The sequence below is a fragment of the Crotalus tigris genome, unplaced genomic scaffold (genome assembly GCF_016545835.1).
Source record: "Crotalus tigris isolate CLP2741 ecotype Arizona unplaced genomic scaffold, ASM1654583v1 scf7180000020588.15403103151:6194809, whole genome shotgun sequence".
Taxonomy (NCBI): Eukaryota; Metazoa; Chordata; class Lepidosauria; order Squamata; family Viperidae; genus Crotalus; species Crotalus tigris.
The window spans coordinates 1,978,393-1,995,615 of NW_024098092.1; the positions used below are offsets into that span (position 1 = coordinate 1,978,393).

Here is a 17,223-nt window from a genome sequence, read left to right on the forward strand (position 1 = left end):
TGGTGTGGAACGGAAGCAACCCGTAGTCCCAAGGACCCAAACAGAGCCTCCCAAGCTGCAGGCAGTCTACCAGAAGCCAAACCAAAGACACAGCCGGAGAATGCAAGAGCCAAAACGATTTATTACAATTTTCTTTTCTTTTTTCTTCACAAAATTTTAAAACTCATTCCGGGCGTATAAATACTGAACACCGATCCTTTGGGACGAAGGAAGATTTAGTATAAAAATATCAGCAGTCTTCAAAAATCACAAGTGGAAAACACCTATTTAAATCAAAAGAGTTTTTTCAAAGGTGGCCACTTGAAGTGGGGTGGACCTCAACTCCCAGAATTCCTCAGGCTGGCTGGGGAATTCTGGGAGTTGAAGCCCACACACTTAAGTGGCCAAGCTTCAAAATACCATAGCAGGAAATAGCTCTTTAAGGCACTTATTATTGCAGAAATTCCATCAAACATAATCCATCTCCGGCTTAAATTCAGAAGAAGCAAACGTGGTTTGTCCCATCTTTTTATGCTAGCATAGCCTTCTGTAAGTTGCTGCCCTCCAGCCTTGAAGGATTACAGTCCCCATCATCCCCACCCACCCATTGTTTGCTGTTTCTCAGTGTTGGTTTTTTTTGCAAAACTTTCTATCCTGAAAATAATAATTCTGAAAAGTAGGAAATGGCTCCACCTAGTGGTAGAATTATATTTCTCTATTTTTTTCCCCCATTTGCCCCAACTCAAGTTTGAGCAACTGTTTTGACACCAAATCAAAACCAGATTGCAAGATAAATCTCCTATCTAAAGCAGAATTATGCTGGTTTGAACTGGAGGGGCAGCAGCAAAATTGGCAAACCTTTGTTTGGTACAGGTGCAATCTCAGTTCGCCTAATTGCACCCACTCAGTTCACCTAATCATATCCCAAAACTGAATTTCTGACAGTAGATGTCTTTGCATTGCAGAATGTATATTTTTACCTGGGATTAAACAGCAGATAGGCCTGTGAGGTAGGTTGTTTAATATATAAACTCCTGGTTGGGGGGGGGGAGAACTGAGGCACACAGCAAAGTTGTTCCTTGACTGGGAGGGTAGAAAAAAACTGACAAATATTTCCTACCTCTCCCAATTTTCCACCTGAAGGCTTCCAGAGGCCAGTCTGAGCTAGCGGAACTCAGCGCCACAAGGTGTGGTCGTAAATGCCATCTCCGATGGCTCAATTAACCAGAATTAGATAAATTAATAAGGGAGGAAGCCTTTAAGGAGGATTGCACATTTTTTTCAGTGAAGCTTACAAAGGATTCCCCAGATCACTGCTGCCTCAAGACAGAGAATTAGGCCATTTCCTGGGTGGTGAGAAAACCTGGCTGGGTGTTATTAGACAATTTAATGAGAAGAAAAACAGCTTTAGCCTGCGGTTGTCCATTAAGTTAAAAAAAAAAAGGGGGCGGGTTTTTTTTTTTTGGTCTCAATTCATCCCCCAGGCAATTTTCACACCACACTGTTGAGAAATGCCAGGTGAAGCGGGGGGGGGGGACCCACAGCTTCAGAAAGATCACCCCATTAAGGCCTCATAGTCAATATACCAGGATACCTGGCCTTTTGGGGGCTTCACCCCCGATATTGGCCATTTCCGGGGTTCGTTCCCAGCCCGGCTGACAATGGACACAGTCTCGTGTTTACTTTTCCCCATAACTAAGACCGACACCTGCCTGGCTTTGTTGATAAGCGGCAAAGTGATCGTCATGCGCTGGTGAGGTTTCGTGGGACTCTCGGCGAAAATGACGTCTTTATCCCCCTTGAGGCTTGCCGAGCCCGGGAAGAGGGAAGCCGTGTGCCCGTCGGTGCCCATTCCCAGGATAACCAGGTCGAAGCTAGAGTTGGCCACCAAGGCCCCGATCTCGTTGGTGTACAGCTCCGGGCCTCGGTCCCCCTCCACGCAAAGCCTCCGGTTGAGATGCACCGGCATCGGATGGACGTTGAAATAAGGAATCCGGATATATTGGAGTAAGTGCTGGTGCAGGTGGCCGAAATTCGATTCCGGATCGGCCAGCGGGACGCAGCGCTCGTCCACCAGCCACAAATGCGTCTGCTTCCACGGGAAGCTGTAGCAGTGTCTGCCGAGTTGTCGGAACAAGGCCAAGGGGCTCGATCCGCCCGAAAGCGCCAAATGGAATTTGCCGCGCCTCCGGATGGCAGCCATCGCCGCGGTTTCTATGTCGGACGCCAGGCGGCCAATGAGGTCGTCTGCCCAGGCGGTAATCAACCGGCTCTCTCGAAATGTGGAAAGCACGGTCTGGAATCGGTCTGCTGTGTGTTTCTCCTCAGGGTCGATCATCTGAAGGGTCTCTCTGGCTAGGAACGCCACTTCCTGGCCCGCCACCTCAAAATCCAGCAGGTGCCCATTTTCCTGACCGCCGGGATACAGGCGGGGTGAATCGCGGCTCAGCTGATCCAGCAACGGGGACCAAAATGCCCACGAAGCCAGCAGATTCTCCGTGGTGATGAAGGATTCCTTTTTTCCATGATAGATCGCGGAGAGCAGGAAGGCGTAAGCCTCCCTCTTGACCGCGGGGACGTAGACATGATAATCGGAGAGTTGTTGTCCCCAAAGGCGCAGCTGAGGGCGATCCAGGAACTCTTTCCAGGCGCCGGCTGGCATGGCTGGCTTAAAGAGGTTACGGCTGACTAGGATGGCGGGTGTATTCAGCTCTCCGTGCCCGATGTAGAAGATGATCTGTTTTGGCTTGCACTGGCTGTGCTCGGCCTCCCAGGCGCTTTCCGTCTGGACGCAGTGCGCCTGGTTTTTGAAGAGGATCCGGACGTAGCTAACCCGTTCGTCAAGGACTTTGCCGGAGGTGAGGATGAAAGGCACCCCTTCCCAGCGTAGGTTATCCAAATGGACCAGCACCCCTAAAATGACAAGAGAATGGGTGGCTACGGGGCTTCTGACCCACAGACGCACACCCTCCACACTGAGGCCAGGTTCGCGGGAGTTATAGTTTAGCCTCCAAGATAAAACCACAGCTGATGAATTGAACTACAGTTTTTCCAAGTAGAAATAACCATTCTGCTCAACTGACCCCAAAAATCTCCAAGCAGGAGCTAATTACAAGCCCCAGCATCCCCAACCAATAAAACCACATCAAGGACTGCACTTACGTCTCTATAGGGCAGTGTTTCTCAACCTTGACAACTTTAAGGCAAGTGGACTTCAACTCCCAGAATTCCACAGCCAGCAATGCTGGCTGTGGAATTTTGGGAGTTGAAGTCCACATGCCTTAAAATTGTCAAGGTTGAGAAACACTGCTATAGGGCCACGAATTGGGGAGATACGTGTCAACCCCCATCCCATGTCCTAGTCTACTCTAAGTTTATCTTTTTTTTTCCAGATCTTACAATTGCACCTGGATTTTCACCCCTCTCCAGCTGGCAAATAAATAACAATTCAACAGTTCTGAAGACCGCAGTTCCTTTTATTTTTCCTCCCCTTCCGTTCAACAGTTCGAAATCCTTCAAGAAAAGTGCTTTTTTAAAAAAATCTAACAATCCAGCCTTGGAAAGGAGTCCAAAGGCTCTGCTCCCACGCGGAAGATGCCGAGTTGATGGAAACTCAGATGGCATTGCCCTAAAACAGTGGTTCTCCACCTGTGGGTCGGGACCCCATTTGGGGTCGAACGACCATTTCTCGGGGGTCGCCAAACAACGCAGTCCGCCACTTTTTCCCCCTTTTCCTTGGCTGTGCTACTTCCTTTTATTCTATTGGCTTTTGAAAGCCAATAGAATCGACTCTCTTGAATAGAGTCTAATTCTATTGGCTTTCCAAAGCCAATGGGAATTGTCCAGGCTGTCTCTGCCCTGCTGAGCCCGCCAAAAGTCCCATTCTGCAAACGGTGCTGCACCAGTTGAGTAGTCCTCTACTTACGACCGGTTGAGTAGTCCTCGACTTACGACCGGTTGGGGGTCGCGGCATTAAAAAGGTTGAGAACCACTGCCCTAAAAGATAAGACTAAAATTCCTATCTGTCCCCATCCCTCGAGCCAGCCTGCTCTTGTGGGCAACTGTGGGCCTGAACAGGAACTTCGTGCCTACCTTACAGGGCCGTTGTGATGCTCAAGGAACTTCTGGCCCTTGTTATCAAACCAATTGATCAAATTTGTTTTTTTTTCTGGCTGGCATTCTTAAAAACAAGAGGGTGTCAGATTTACCTGCAAACGTTGGGGTTTTGGTATAATGCTCCTGCCCTTTCTGAAGCTCCTCCCTCACTTGGGCGCCGTACGCCTCGTACTGGCCAATCACGGCGCTGGTTTTGTCCAAGCTTCGCAAAGAGGAGAAAGCGCTAAGTTTGCTACGCAGAACGTCTCCCGCGCTGGTGAGGTTGGCCGGCAGCTCCATGGCGAGAGACATCAGGATTTCGGTGAGGTGGTTCTGGTGCATGTCCCGGAGGACCCCGTACTGTTCGTAAAACTCCGTGCGATCTGGGCAAAGCAGGGACGGTGGCTGTGAGAAGCCCCAGCCAGAGAGCTGAGCCCGCGTTATAACCGCGGTATCGATTAATCTGCAGAATTAAAAGCTTTCCGCGCTTAGGTGGGCCCTTTGCAAAATTATTCGACGCACTCGGCAAGCCAGGAACCACTGTGCACACCGGCTCTCTTCCCGGATGCTTCTTTGGCCTCTGCACCCTACTGTGGGATCACCTGGTGGCCTCCTGTTCAAGGACTCCGGTGCCTGGGCCCATCCCTGCTTAGCTTTTGGGAACCCCTAAAGGCCATCTAGCTCAGCAAAGAGTGAGAAATGAGCCAGTGGAGTTAAGACAGACTCTCCTGCTGCAGTGCCCTTCAGAAAGGCGAGAAAAACCACTTTTGGTTACTCTGGTTTGTTAACTGCACCAGGAAGAGGGAAAGATTTTTGCCCAACCAGTTTTTCCAACTCACAAAAAAAAAAAAAACCAAGAAAAAAAAGCATTAAGAGTTATACTGCAAGCAAACATACAGCCCATTTTCCTGTCCTTCGAGCGAACGATCGCTTGCAGGAGCAAAACCGGTGTGCAACGCACCGAGAATTCCCCCCTTGTTCCTCAGCCAGATTTAAAAACAAAAAAACAAAACAAAACAAAAACCCTGGAATTTGCCAAGCTTAAAATGATTATTTTAGGAAATGGACGCTTGTTGCTTTTAATAACATAATGCATTGCTGGCAACGTGCATAGCCTAGACGCATTTCTGAGACTGCAGAAAAACAGCAGCGTTGTGAGTTTTGCCCACCACAATAACTTCCCAAGGTTTCCAAAGCTATCTCTCTGTTGACTTTCCACGGGCGAAATGAAGGCGTTTTTGTCATTCAGCGAGGGCTCTTCCTGTGTAATTAAGGCTAAGTCACTAGTCCTCATGTTTTTTAATAAAGGGCTGATTTCCACAATCACACAGGATATCCTCTCGTAAGACTCAGGTCACTGGAATTCCACTCTAGCCATGGAAAGCAACCGGCATGCATAAAATAAAAAGCCAATCAAATTAAACACAGGACTGTTTTTCGCAGCTCTATCTGGCCTGCTAAGAAAGGGCAAATCCCCGGATGGAGAGAAAATAAAGAGAGTTTAATGAATTGCTGAAGGCAGCCGATCCAAAGCGAAGGGAGCTAACTTAAATGGAGAAAAGAAATTTAAGTTGGAAACTTAAGGGAACTGCCGCGTGGAAAGGCTGAAGCCTCCAGAAAAAAAAATAAAAATAAAATTGGAAATCAGTACTGCTTGCGGAGAATTCATTTAGATTAATCATGAAATCGTTACGTCCACCTAACCTCTGATCCTTCCTCCCGACCCAAATTGATGCCGACGTACTTTTGACGTCCACCGTCTCTTTCAGAACAATTTCCACACGCTCCACGTGATGCTGGTTCCAGACAGGGTCCAGTTTTTCTCGGTTTTGATCCCGGAAAGGTAAAATGTGAGCGACCACCTTCAAGAATGGGAGAAAAAAGGGGAAAAATTTGCATATTGGGGGGAAAAAAATATCGGACGCCCCATTCTAGGGATGAATCTTGCAAGCCAACTGTGTCCAAGACCCAACACCGATCCATTTCACCTTTAAATTCGAAGATCTAATCAAATTCTCTTCCGACCAGGGCTGCGAATTATTGATTAGGCCTTTAATAATTAAAGTTGCATTTGGTTCAGTCCAGGCTGTTGTGCGTAAAACTTGGGGAGCAAATTAGTGGAGTGGTTTCCTAATTCCCCGTCAGAAATATACCTAATTGGCTAGAAGTGGGATCCTGATTCGTTCGGAGCGCTATTCAAACATTCAGGAAGCCAAACTTCTACGTTACAGGTTAAGTCCTCGACTTACGATCGCAACTGAACCCAACAGTTGTCGCTAAGCGAGAGATTAGTTAAAATGGGAGTTTTGCTCCATTTTACGACTTTTATTGCTGCAATTGTTCAGTTTGTAACACAGTTGTTAAGTGACAGCTTCCCCACTGACTTTGCATGTCGGAGAGCCGCAAAAGGGCACCACGTGACTGCGGGATGCTGCAACCGTCGTAAATAGGAGTTGGTGGCCCAGAATCTGAATTTTGATTACGTCACCACCGGGGATGTTGCAAAAGTCGTAAGTGAGCAAAACAGTCATAAGCCGCTGCTGTAACTTCAAATTGTCGCTAAATGATCTGTTGTAAATTGGGGGCAACCTGCATTAACAAAAATATATGTATATGTTTGAAGAAAAGAGAAAACTCTTTAAGTTACTCAGAAAATTTCAGGCTTTTGTTGCGTTTTTCTATGTCTATACCCAATCAACCCCTCCCTTACATCCTAAACGCACTCTGCACGTACCCAGAGGCCCCCCTTTCTCTCGATTTCTGTAGAACTGAAAATCCCAGTTTTGGGCCCCTCGTTAAAGCCAAATTATGCAATTTCCAGGCAAGATCTCTCTCCGACAGCCAACAGCAACACGCTTCCATCCCCGCTTGCTAAGATCCCCTGCCTTGCAGAATGACTAATCCTTCTCAAACCAGAAAAAAAAAAAACCAAGTGGAGGGGGGGGGAACTTGGAAGAAGAGATGAGAAAAATTGCACGCTTCGCTGCCAGCTTATCAAATTAAAAGCCTCGTGTGGGGAAATTTTGGAATTTGGCAGCCCAGCAGAGATGGAGGCCCAAACGCGGAAAAAACAACAACAACAAAAAACTCTTACTCAACAAAACTGAAGTGACAACCTTGGATTCCTGGCACACCCCTTCTGTCTTTTTGCACACTCACTCCCCGACATACTCTCCCGCACACCACTGCAGTGGTTTAGCTCACAGGGGGGTGGGGGAACCCCAAATTAAATAAAATCACCCTCGTTTTCCTACTCTAAGAATGTCAAAAGACATTCACCGTTTGTCTGAAACGTAAAGGGTTTCCTGCCTGAGCAGGGGGTTGGACTAGAAGACCTCCAAGATCCCTTCCAACTTTTCTCTTCTATTCTGTTCCATTCCGTTTCTATTCTATTCTATTTCTTTTCCTATTCTATTCTATTCTATTCTATTCTATTCTATTCTATTCTATTCTATTCTATTCTATTCTATTCTATTCTATTCTAATTTCCATATTCTATTCTATTCTATTTCCATATTCTATTCTATATTCTATTCTATTCTATTTCTATTCTATTCTATTCTATTCTATTCTATTCTATGCTATGCTATTATTCCATTCTATTCCATTCCCCTATTCTATTCTATTCCATTCTATTCCTATTCTATTCTATTCTATTCTATTCTGCATTCTATTCTATTCTATTCTATTCTATTCTATTCTAATTTCCATATTCTATTCTATTCTATTTCCATATTCTATTCTATATTCTATTCTATTCTATTTCTATTCTATTCTATTCTATTCTATTCTATGCTATGCTATGCTATTCCATTCCATTTCATTCCATTCCCTATTCTATTCTATTCTATTCTGCATTCTATTCTATTCTATTCTATTCTATTCTATTCTAATTTCCATATTCTATTCTATATTCTATTCTATTCTATTTCTATTCTATTCTATTCTATGCTATGCTATTCCATTCCATTCCATTTCATTCCATTCCCTATTCTATTCTATTCTATTCTATTCTATTCTATTCTGCATTCTATTCTATTCTATTCTGCATTCTATTCTATTCTATTCTATTCTATTCTATTCTATTCTATTCTATTCTATTCTATTCTATTATTCTGTTCTATTCTATATCCTATCCTATTCTATTTTCTATTCTATTTTTTATTTTTTATATTTCTTTTTATACTGTGCTTTTATTTCCCGGAAGCCTCCCCGAATCGCTGCTGAGCGAATAAGCGGCAATATAAATTGTCTAAATAAATAAGCCTCTTAATCACCCTACAAGCCCCTCTGGCTGGGGATGATGGGCACTGAACTTCAATGCCTCTAGAGATCTCTGCAAAAGCCAGAGTCACCTCTTAAGAAGCGTCAAATCCCCCACCCCTTGCTGCTGGGTCCCTCGCCCGATCAAACCAGGATTCCTCCTCTCTCCCATCCAGGTGTTGCCGTGGGCAATTCCAAGCCCGTCACAGTCTCCTCCCATCTCACCTGCTTCCCCAGGTAGTGATCCACCCGGTAAATCTCCTCTTCGCGGAAGACCTTCGCCAGCTCCTCGGCCAGCTGTTGCGCAGACACCCAATCGTGGCCAAAGGGTTTCTCCAGCACCACCCGCAACCAGGCGCCGGAGGGAGGCCTGCAGCTGCTGTTAACGTGCCGGGCAATTTTGGCATAGGCGAACGGTGGCACAGACAGGTAAAAGATGCGTCCGCTTTCCACCAGCTCCTCCTGAGCGAGGCTGGTCTTAATGCTCTGGCTGAGCTTGGCATAGTCTTCTTCCCCTTTGAGCTGGTGGTACTCCGTTAATTTCAAGAACTGGTCCTTTAGCACCGCGCATCTGTCGGGTGGCACCTCCGGCAAGCAGGCCAGCTTCTTCAAGGGCTCAAACATCAGCTTTCGCCCCACCTCGGGCTCCTGCTGAGTGGCCCCATAGAAGGTGAAAGTGTGCCCATTGCTCACTTCGTCCAGGTAAAGCTGGAACAAGCTTTGCCACAGGTATTTTTTGGCCAGATCCCCCGTGGCCCCCAGGAGAATGACCGACACGTGGCCCCGAGATTCTCTGCTTTCGGTGGGGAAAACCCCCCAGAACAAGATGACGGCCAGGGTCCCTTTAAAAAGCATCGTTAAGCTCTGGAAAGAAAGGGAAGAATAGAAAATGAAGTCTTTTTCCGAAATCGGGAAGCAAAAACAAAAACAAAAAATAATAACATTTGCATCTTTGGAATTAAGTCTTTGGACCGTTTCAATGTCCACTTTGTACCCCCCCATTTGCTGGCTCCGAGTTAAGATATTCTCGAGCAACAAAAAAGCATTCGTTGTAAGCTTCGTGCTTCGTAGGTTCAACAGGTTTTCCTGGCGCAAAAAAGAGAAGCAGGATTTCCACTGCTTATATTCCTTTTCAATCCTATGTATTGGAAATTTGCACACGGGCAGTCCTTGACTTACGAGCCACAATGGAGCCTCAAATTTCTGTCCCTAAGCGAGACAGTTGTTAAGTCAGCATTGCCCCATTTTACAACTTTTCTGGCCCGGTTGTTAAATGAATCACTGCAATTATTAACTTATAATTATTATTAATTATTAACAATTATTAACTAACCATGTGATTCCAGGACACTACAACTGTCTTAAGTACATGCCAGTTGCCAGCATTTGAATTTTGATCACGTGACGTGCAATGGTTGTAAGTGTAAAAAACGGCCCTTTTTTCAGTGCCGTTGTAACTGTAAATGGTCACTAAATGAACTAAGTACATTCTAGACCCGGGGTAGGCAACCTTGGCTCTTTTATGACTCATGGACATCAACTCCCAGAATTCCTGAGCCAGCATGGCTCAGCTTGGAAACTCTCCCTTTCCCCTCAGCATGGCTGGCTCAGGAATTCTGGGAGTTGAAGTCCACCAGTCATAAAAGAGCCAAGGTTGCCTACCCCTGTTCTAGAAGATTGCACAGATGTGATGTAGGAAACAAAAGGCAGGATCATCTTTTACTAGCAACAATCCAATCTTAGTTTGATACTTATCCAGGAGCTTGTCAACACCTCCACTGAGGTTCAATCCAAACTTCTCCTTCCTGTAAACTGTATATTATATGTACTTCGAATTTAGGAAAAAGGCCGACTTATCAGCCTTATATAGAAACTGGCGATTAATACTTCCTTATTTGACAACTTTCTTTTGCGAAGTGAGGAAAAAAACATGCTTTCAACACTCCAACAGTCCAACGGTTAGTCAAACAAAAATCCCACAGATTAAAAAATAAATCAGCATTTCCTGGTGCAGAAGCCGCTCTCTCAGAAGGCAAAGAAAAGAAATATATTAAATATTTCTTAAAAAGTCCGGCCACACCCTCCCCAATCTAGGCTGGGTTTACACAACACATTGAACTCAGATCTGCAAGAAAGTCACTGGCCACGTGTGGAAAATAGTCTTAATCAGATTACTAAATTGAATTTAGTAGTTGTTTGTTTAAACTGCTATGCAATGTTAATCCATTTGATTCTTTGCACAGGCTCACCCAGAAATGGGTTCATTTCCAAATGTAGTTTTTTTAAAAAAAGTTTGTTTTAAACCAGCCCATCTTTGCAGCTTGTATGTTCTGTTTTTATTTTTTATTTTATTTCCCCCCATTTCAGCTGCTCCCAGTCCCTTCTGAACCGGCAGAAAAGTGACAAATTTTTTTTTTAAATGTTTTTTTGTTTGTTTTAGAGCCAGCAAAAGGATTGGGCACCTTAAAAACTGCCCTTTGCGCTGAGGTTTCGGAGCAACAGTTGCCAAGAGTTGTCCACAAACATTTGCAATACATAGATAGATAATAGAGAGATAGAGAGAAAGAGATAGGTAGATAGGTAGATAGATAGGTAGGTAGGTAGGTAGATAGATGATAGACAGACAGATGATAGATAGATAGATGATAGATAGATAATAGAGAGAGATAAATAGATAGATAAGAGAGAGAGAGAGAGAGGTAGGTAGGTAGGTAGGTAGATAGATGATAGAGATAAATAGATAAGAGAGAGAGAGGTAGGTAGGTAGATAGATGATAGACAGACAGATGATAGATAGATGATAGATAGATAGATAGATGATAGAGAGAGATAAATAGATAGATAGGAGAGAGAGAGAGAGAGAGAGAGAGAGAGAGAGATTGCAATAAATAAACAAAGAAAAAAAAATCCAGTATGCAGCCAGTTTTGGCACCACACCCCCTGCTTTTCTGCCATGCACAACCCCCCCCCCCAATATTGGACAGGGGTTGGCTTTGTCTATGCACACACACACTGCAGTACGCTTTCAACAAACCCCAGTTTGAAAGAGTCAGCCTTCCTGAAGCATCTCTGCCTGGAATCAGGTGGGAAAATCCAGGCAGCGTTTTTTGCTGAAACTGGAAATTTTTTGCCTCTAACCTGTTTCCAACTTAAGCGGGAAAAACCAGTTTGTCGGTCCTGCCGGAGCGAGGTCCCAGACGCAACTCTGGAACAGCCACTTTCTGCTGATGTGCAAATAAATCCACCGGGCTCAGCCAAGTGGATGCCTGGTTAATTGCTGACATATTAAATGGAATACTTTTGCACACACAAGGTGCGCGTGTACACGTCAAGGAGATTTCTAACAGAATCAAAAGAGCCAAAGCAAATTCCACCCATTTTTTTTTTCCTTTTTTGAGGGTGGAATTCCTAGTTTTGGGGAAGAAATTAAAACAGGAAGGAGTTTGGTTTTTTGTTTTTTTAAAAAAAGACAAATTTAGGGGAACATTGGGGGGGGGTTGTGTGTACAAAGCCAGGAAAAGTGGGGGGCAGGTCGTGCATTGTTCCCCCACTCCAGATCTGGGTGGAAACCCGGAGGAAGAGGGGGGGCCCCCCTAAACTCGGTTGCGCTCCATCCAACCCTTCTCCCCCCCCCCTCTTTCTTCCTTGCAAGAGGCGATCTGCTGGCAGGCAAGGCGGAAGTGGGCTTGCGAGTCGAGTTTGGAACGGATCCCCGTTCCAGCGATCTGCTGGCAGGCAAGGTGGCCTGCGCCCCTATCCAGCGGACGCCTTTTGCAAAAGCGCCTGTTCCAAAGCGCGCAGGGGAAATGCATGCCTAAATTATTATTATTATATGTTTGCAATAGGAGAACGTGAAGAAGGCCCCCTCCCCTCTTGGCCAGCCCATCCTTCCCTCCCCCCCCTTGCATTTTTGCCGTCGGACCACGCAGGAAAGACCCACTCACCTCCCTCCCACGGGCGGCGTTGGAGAAGCGCAAGGCGGAATCCGGGAAACGGGCGACGGCGCCAACGCGGAGATTTCTTCCTCGCCTTCTCTTGGCCGGGCAGCTCCGCCTCCTCTTCCCAATGGCAAGTACGAGGGAGGGGTGGAAAAAAGCTTATGGTTCACGTCGAGCCGGAGCGACCGATTATGAAGCGGGCGGGCAAGCGAGTCTTCCTTGATTCTATTTTTATTTTTATTTTCATCCCGTTTTCCTCGGTGTATTTATTCGGCGGCAACAAAGTATAAACTTGGGGCCCAGTATGAAAGTATCCACCTCGCAAGCGGTTTGCGCATTTACGTAGCAGTTGTGTTACTTGCTTGCCAACCAGACCTAGGTATGGAATTCCAGGTCCCATCATCCACCAGCACGTGGGGTAGGGAGCTATGGGAATCCAATCCCGGGGGATCTGGGGGGGGGGAATTAGGGGACTTGGGGTAGCACCTTCCAGTTGGTGGGAGACCCCTTTAACTAAGTTTCCAATAAAACTAAATTTTATTTATTAAATCAAATATTGGACATGTTCTTTATTTGCCTTCTGACACTATTTCTCCAAGAAGCGTTTAGCAGCTCTGAGAAACTGGCATAACTTGCTGCATTCAGATTTGCTACTTATACAACTCTACCTCGTTGTGGTCTAGTGCATTGTTAAGTATAACCCTGTGGGTGTCAAAGCATCATTTAGGGCCAGACAAATCCTGCAAACCAAGCTAGCCCTTGTAGCTTAACTCTACAGGGAATAAGGGGACCACACTAAAGGTCGGGTTTCCAGGCCTACCTTTAAGGAATGTTGTGTGAACAAATGCCAAATGGACCGTACAGATGAATTTCTCCTTTATTTAGGAAAAAGGGGGACAAACTGGGCTTCAGAGTGAACCGGGATTGATTTAATCACCTTTAACTGAACAAGCCACGATGCACTGGCTTCCTTAAGAAGTTGTGCCTTAAACTATGGCTGGCCGGGCACAACAGCCAGCTTTGTGCAGAGTATTAAATATATCATGGTTTGTGGTTAATGGACGACCTTGCATTGCTAGCACTGAATTTCTCTCTCCTTCTTCTTAGGAACCTTGAAAGCCGTTTGACCTCTTCAGCGAGGAGACGGTGGGTCTGCAAGCGCCCCCCCCCCAGCCTGCAGAAGACTGCAGTGAACTGCGCAACCAGCTAACATGTCCAGAGCTGCATTCTCTGCAGCTGAAAAATGCTGCAGTTCCAGCAGGATGGTAAAAAAAAAGAAAAAAACAATAGTAACAATGAATTAAATATGGCAAGTCTCCCTGTCCTTCCTACCTCCTTCAATTTCTAGATGGGTTAAGGCACCCCCAACACACCCTTGTTGTGTGGGAGCTGGGAATCACACATTTTGCACTTTGACAAGAACAGCTGCCTATATCCCAAGTCCTTGGGAAGAACTCAATAGGTAGGAAACAATGCCAGATCTAGTCTGAAGATCTGGTTGACTATGAGACAGATCACCTAGTCTGGTGAAAAGGAGGACAAGGGGTGACATGATAGTAGTCTTCCAGCATCTCAGGGGCTGCCCCAAAGAAGAGGGAGTCAAGCTATTCTCCAAAGCACTTGAAGGCAGGACAAGAAGCAACGGATGGAAACTTATCAAGGAGAGAAGCAACCTGGAACTAAGGAGAAACTTCCTGACAGTGAGAACAATTAACCAGTTGTGGGTGCTCCATCACTGGAGGTTTCTAAGAAAAGACTGGACAACCATTTGTCAGAAGTGGTATAGGGTCTCCTGCCTGAGCAGGGGGTTGGACTAGATGACCTCCAAGGTCCCTTCCAACTCTGTTATTCTGTTATTTCTGTTATTCTCATATTATTGTCTGTGCTGGCAATCAAAGCAATTGATTGGGACGTCCTAAGCCTCCTACGGGGTAATAGTTGGACATCTTATATATTAAATTAAATTATTCGTTAGTGGTTCCTTCGTTGGTGCTGCCCGATAGGCTTTAAACCCTTTTCGTAAGGATTTGCCAGTGACCCTCTCTGATTTTTCTTTTTTTTTTCAATCCGGTTCCTCTCTTAGAACTTTTGTTCCATGGGGCCTCAGGCCCAGCTCTTAAGAAGTGCAAAACGGGCAGCATCACAATACTTTCTGTGGTGCTTCTCCGCCTCGATTTGTCCAAACGTCACAACACAACCTTTTGTGCATTGGCTCAAAACAGCCCCCTTCCACCCGCTTGAATTTCAGCAAAACCCAATGGGTCAAGAAACGTTCTTTTAAAAGATTGGTCCTTAAGCTCTTCTAGCACGCGCCTCAGTTGCCTGCAGGAGAAGAATGGCGGAGTAATGGACTTGGAAGGGACCTTAGAGGTCTTCTAGTCCAACCCTGTGCTCAAGCAGGAGATCCTACACCGCTTCAGACAAACAGCTGTCCGCTCTCTCCTTAAAAAGGAAGGAAGAGGAACATTAAGGACTTAAGAGCAGATTGTCTGCCCCCAAAGGGATCCCACTTTTAACCTTGCTAGACAGGCCGAATTGATGGAAATCCCACGTGCGGATTCTTTGCAGCCCTTCGGCTGCAGGATGCTGGCATTCACCGGAAGCAATTATCCCCCCCTCCTCTCCCAAAATAGAGTTTTTAATCTATTTAATGCCTCCCTCCTCCTCCCTCTTTTTTTTTTTTTTCATTCTCCTCCTATCTTCCTCAGTGGCTATCAGTCACTGTAAGGAGTCCAGCCTCCCAGGAACTTTTCAAGCCCCATCTGAAGAAGACCGTGTCCCAACGAGGTGGCAGGTAATTGGGGTGGTGGGACAGAAGGAGGGTGGGGGGCTGGGTGGGGGAACCTTGTTTCATGCCAGAAACTTTTCCAGTCCAGTCCAGTCAGACAGGCTGGTTAGAACTGGGGATGCCCCTTCCCTAAATTTCGTAGCTCCTTTTTAGATGTATTTGTTCTGTTTCAGGCAAGGAGTCTGTGTGTGTGTGTGTGTGTGTGTGTGTGTGTGTGTGTGTGTGTGTGTCTCACACACACACCGTATTACTTTCCCTTTCCTGAATGCCAACTTTTGCTTTCAAGGGGCTGACCTTGAGGGGGGCGGGCTTTGCGGGGAGCAGACCCTATTCCCCCCCCCTCCCCACTTTCTCTCGTGCTTCCATGTTCTGGGTCAACGAGGGAAATGCCTCGGTGCATGCACGCCTGGACGGCTTTGAATGACTCAAACAAACCCCCCTCCCCAAAAGCATCAGGAAGAAGGGGATAGCTGTGCCTCTGCTGATTCTGTCCACCCCCACCCCCCTGATTTTTGATGCAGTCTCGCTGCAGAGGGGAAAGGGAAGCTGCAGAGTGCTTCCACACACGCCCCCCCCACTTCTTCCTCCCCCCCCCCACACACACCGTTGCTGCAGAAGCAGAATGCATGATCAAGCTTGCTGGGGAAAAAAAAAAAGAGAGAGAGAGAGAAATCTTCCTATTCCCTATATTTGGTCCTTCTTCTCTTTTGCCCTTCTTTGCACGCCCAGCTGGGCTGAAAATGGGGGGGGGAGTCAGGGTCCTCCAACAGCCCACTTATTCTTACTTCCCCCCCCCCTTCCTTCTTTCTTTCTTTCTTTCTTTCTTTCTTTCTTTTCTTCAAATTTTTTCCCCCTCTGGGGAAAAAATCAGTTGGGAGAAAAATCAACAGTTGAAGTCAGGCGTGCGAAGATCATTGGGGAGGGGGTTCTCAGGAATCCAGGAAAGTGGCATCCAGGGGTGGGGAGATGTGAGGGGAGGGTGCCTAAGACTTTGAATGGGGGAGGGGCTGGGGGATTATGGGAGATGTAGTCTGCAGGGCCGCAGGTTGGCCAGCAGGAGGCAAAGTTGGGTACCAAAAATGGGGGGAGGGGGGATAAGGAACAGGATGGACTTTCTGAGCCTTTGGCCTGAATGGCTTTAAAAGGGGATAGGATGCCTAAGTATCCACATGGAGTCCTCCCAGAGCCTCCTTATTCAGAGGCAGTCTTCCAGGATGCTCCAATGTTAAGGATTAACCAGAAAAGTTGATCCCGCTGCTTGGGATGGGTTTTTGTGTGGGGTTACGTGGCTCTGTAAATCATTGGGTTTTTTTTCTCCTTCTCTGGCCCCACTCCATGACTTATTTATTAAAAACTCCAAATCTGAGTTTTTCATTCTCTGCGTTACACCCCCCCCCCCAATTCTCACCATCTTACCCATTTTAAGTGGAAAAGCCTGGAGCTTTTTCTATTTCTCTACTGTTTTCACTTTCTCAAAATCCCAACTCTTTTGCACAGGGTTGAATCGCTTTCTCTTCCTCCCTCTATTCCTGGATTCCTGCACCACGTCCTTCCCCAAACCATGGTTCTTGAGCAAGCCACCGTTGGCTGGCTTCCACGTCTGAGCCATAACCCCCCCAATCTGCCCACAGGGCCGGTGTCCTTCACCGTTTTGCCTCAAAATCCGCAGGAACAATTCCCACGTTGCAGGCTCACATCTCATTTGAACCGCGTTTGGGGCTGAACAACCCCCCAGCGGGACCCGTGTGCCTAGCCAGGCCACCCTGCACAAACTGTGATGCGTGGGGTGGTGTCACCCACAAAGTCCGCTCAAGTATCTACCAGCTCCGTTCCCGAAGGTCAAATAATTAGGCTGGCAGGCCTCTTGTAGTATTCTGCATTGTCCTCTGGAAACAGCAATCTGAAATAAAAAAAAAATTAAATTAAATGTGCCCAAAGCTTTGAGATTGATTATTACGCTAAGTTCTCTGATTGGCCTAAAAAAAAAAAAAAGCAGATATTACCTTTAAAAAAAAAAAATCTGCATCAAAGCACCAGAAGGGAAATGAAAAAAAAAAAACTCTCAGTGATTTATAGTGTAAGGAAAAGGATAATGGAGGGAATCTTTACAGACCCTCCACCCCCTCCCCACTCTAGCTGCCTTAGCCCAGTGGGTGCTCA

General features: G+C 46.3%; 1 protein-coding gene and 1 long non-coding RNA gene across 3 annotated transcripts in view; one reads left to right on the forward strand and one right to left on the reverse strand.

Annotated features, from left to right (window-relative positions):
- LOC120319030 overlaps positions 1–8,641 on the forward strand; it is a 71,810-nt gene extending 63,169 nt beyond the window's left edge. The window contains exon 5 of the long non-coding RNA XR_005559674.1: positions 8,514–8,641. This is a non-coding gene — a long non-coding RNA (uncharacterized LOC120319030). The remainder of the gene's footprint in view (positions 1–8,513) is intronic.
- Positions 102–12,401, reverse strand: H6PD (hexose-6-phosphate dehydrogenase/glucose 1-dehydrogenase). 2 transcript variants are annotated; one of them, XM_039367299.1, is made up of 5 exons: positions 12,282–12,401; positions 8,563–9,201; positions 5,819–5,936; positions 4,188–4,457; positions 102–2,892 (listed from the first exon to the last, which is right to left on the reverse strand). In XM_039367299.1, the coding sequence occupies exons 2-5, from the start codon at positions 9,190–9,192 to the stop codon at positions 1,535–1,537; spliced, it is 2,376 nt and encodes a 791-aa protein (XP_039223233.1). In that variant the 5' UTR covers positions 9,193–9,201; positions 12,282–12,401; the 3' UTR covers positions 102–1,534. The 2 variants fall into 2 exon arrangements, with proteins under 2 accessions (XP_039223233.1, XP_039223234.1); XM_039367300.1 differs by lacking the exon at positions 12,282–12,401 and adding an exon at positions 11,476–11,592.
- Between the last annotated feature and the right edge of the window lie 4,822 nt (positions 12,402–17,223).